This window comes from Puntigrus tetrazona, chromosome 14 (assembly GCF_018831695.1).
Source record: "Puntigrus tetrazona isolate hp1 chromosome 14, ASM1883169v1, whole genome shotgun sequence".
NCBI classification, from domain to species: domain Eukaryota; kingdom Metazoa; phylum Chordata; class Actinopteri; order Cypriniformes; family Cyprinidae; genus Puntigrus; species Puntigrus tetrazona.
The window spans coordinates 26,504,289-26,506,788 of record NC_056712.1 but is presented as its reverse complement, the minus strand read 5'-3'; the positions used below and the strand labels follow the sequence as shown (position 1 = coordinate 26,506,788).

The 2,500-nt window shown below is 45.9% G+C and overlaps 1 protein-coding gene across 1 annotated transcript in view; it reads left to right on the top strand.

The window, feature by feature from the left end:
* The window catches only part of LOC122358112 (vacuolar protein sorting-associated protein 13B-like), a 93,196-nt gene that overhangs the window by 10,395 nt on the left and 80,301 nt on the right, over positions 1-2,500 (top strand). The window contains 4 exon segments of the mRNA XM_043257888.1: positions 1,052-1,219; positions 1,459-1,640; positions 1,723-1,885; positions 2,107-2,363. Coding sequence (XP_043113823.1) covers positions 1,052-1,219; positions 1,459-1,640; positions 1,723-1,885; positions 2,107-2,363 — 770 coding nt within the window.

Here is a 2,500-nt window from a genome sequence, read left to right as displayed (position 1 = left end):
TGGTGCTTTGTTGAGTAATGACCTTAAACCATGGATTCTGTTCAAATGGAGCTTCTGGTTGTGAGCTGCTGCGTTTCTCTCACACACACACACACACACACACCATGTATGTAATGTAAACTAGAATTGCTAATCCTGGAAAGTGTTGAGTGTTTTGTTTTCATGGGTGAGGGACTCAACGGAGCGAGAAGGTCTCCGTGTCATGAACGATGCAGACGCTGTGTGAAGCAGATCAGTGTGCTCCTGCTAAAATGATGGGATGCTGTAGTCTGGTCTCTGTTTGGAAATCTCATTCACAGTTTTGCATGTTTCTGATCAAGACGGGGACAGGTCTTAGTTTACTGATCTGTAAAGTCACGCCTGTTCTGTAGATCTACGCACAGAAGAACAACACATTGAATCATTGCTTTTGTTTTATAGTATCAAGGGGAAATAATGTACATAGAGACACGCATCCTAATCTAAAAATTACACGCACTCAACAATCCAGCTTTCTCCATTGACTAGACATTGCTGGAAGCTGCCTCCTTGTCACTAATAGTAATATGAAACCGAACAATGTCTAAAAGCAGCTGTGTGACAAGGTATTAAAAAAACAAAACAAAAAAAACACCCAAAAACTGTCGACACAAAAAACAAGCATTTAGAAACTTAAAAGTGGAGCGTAATATGTCTGTTTCTCTCAGAACTGAGCTCACTGGAGGGAAACTTCATCAGCGTCAGGAAACATTCATTATTTCAACACGTTTAAGGATTATTTCACCACCTGATGAGAACCTGAGAGGAGATATATTGAGAAACTAAATTTTGTTGATCCATATCAGTGCCCCTTTTGTTTGAGAAATGACCCAACTTTTTTCTGTCGACAGCTTATAAAAATGTATTTCTGTGTTTTTAGCTTGTCGTACAGCAGTTTTTAGACTTTTTTTGTTTTGTTTTTGTGTTTCAAGTCAGAAATGACGCAATACAGAGTCAGTGGAGAGCGTAGGATTGCCCCCCTTGGCCTGACTCAGACTCTTCAAGTGTGTGATGTTCCTCTGTCTTCCTGTAGGGTACGTGCAGAGCCTGATCCGGCGAGTGGTGAATAACGTCAATATTGTGGTCAATAATCTGATTCTGAAGTACGTGGAAGACGACATTGTGCTGTCGGTCAACATCACCTCTGCGGAGTGCTACACGGTGGACGATCTGTGGGACCGAGCCTTCATGGACATCGTGGGTGAGTTTGTGAACGAGTGTGGGGTCAGATTTTAGGGCTAGGGATGAATACATTTGTAGTTCTGCTTTATAAATATTCCTTTGAGTTACACAAATGAAATACTGCTGGAAAAGCAGTAATGAATCTTTAACAACTGTTCACAAAACTACTGTGAAGGGAGATGAAGAGTAACACACACGTTGACCTTTGACCCTTTGAAGTGCTTCTTTAGAGTGAGCTGCTGTTCTTTCTCTCTGTAGCTCCTGAGCTGGTCCTGAGGAAGGTGATCAATTTCTCCGACTGCACCGTGTGTTTAGATAAGCGCAATGCAAGCGGGAAGATCGAGTTTTATCAGGATCCTCTGCTCTACAAATGTTCCTTCAGAACTCGACTTCATTTCACCTACGACAACATCAACGCCAAGATCCCCGCCGTTATTAAAGTAAGGGGACATCTGTGGTGTGTCAGGGTGAGGTTTTGCTTCTCCTCGTGCTCACTGTGTGTGTGTGTGTGTGTGTGTGGAGGTTCATACCATGGTGGAGAGTCTGAAGCTGTCTCTGACGGACCAGCAGCTGCCCATGTTCATCCGGCTGATGGAGCTGGGCGTAGCGCTGTATTATGGAGAAATGGGCGTCCATCGAGACGCAGAGAAGGAGGAGAGCGGCTCGCTCCGAGAGAGCGTCTCTGGTGAGTCTCTGATGAGATGAAGCGAGCAACTGCGGTCATAACACAGTCCTTCTGTCTGTCTGTCTCTCTGTTTATTGCTCTGGAGACTGTCATGTGTGTCTCAGGAGAAATGGAGGCTGAGTGAGAGATTTAATTAAAGCGTGTCAGAGTGTCAGAGAGAAGACGCTGGTGGTGAGATCGCACACATTCCAGTGCGCTGACAGCAGCTGATCTCATCTCAGGTCTGATGGACACCGATCCGGCTCTGACGGGACAGTACTTCCAGGGCGAGGATGAAGATCAAGGCTGGATGTCATGGGCCTGGTCCTTCGTTCCAGCCATCGTGAGCACCGGAGAGGAAGAGGGCGAGGCTGAGGGCGAGTCGGGCTTCTACACGGACACAGCGGAGCCTGGAGCCGCCCGGCCCCTGCAGAGCCCACCCAGGGACCCCGTTGTGTCTGTCGGCTTCTACTGCACCAAAGCCTCCGTCACTTTTAAGGTGAGTGGGAAAAACAAACAGGAAAATAGCATGTCAGTCCCAAGTGAGTTTTAAATATCAGGCACAAAGGTCTGGGTCTTGGAGAACTCTTTAAACTGTGGGTGAAGATTAAACTATATTTTCTGTTTCTTAACAAT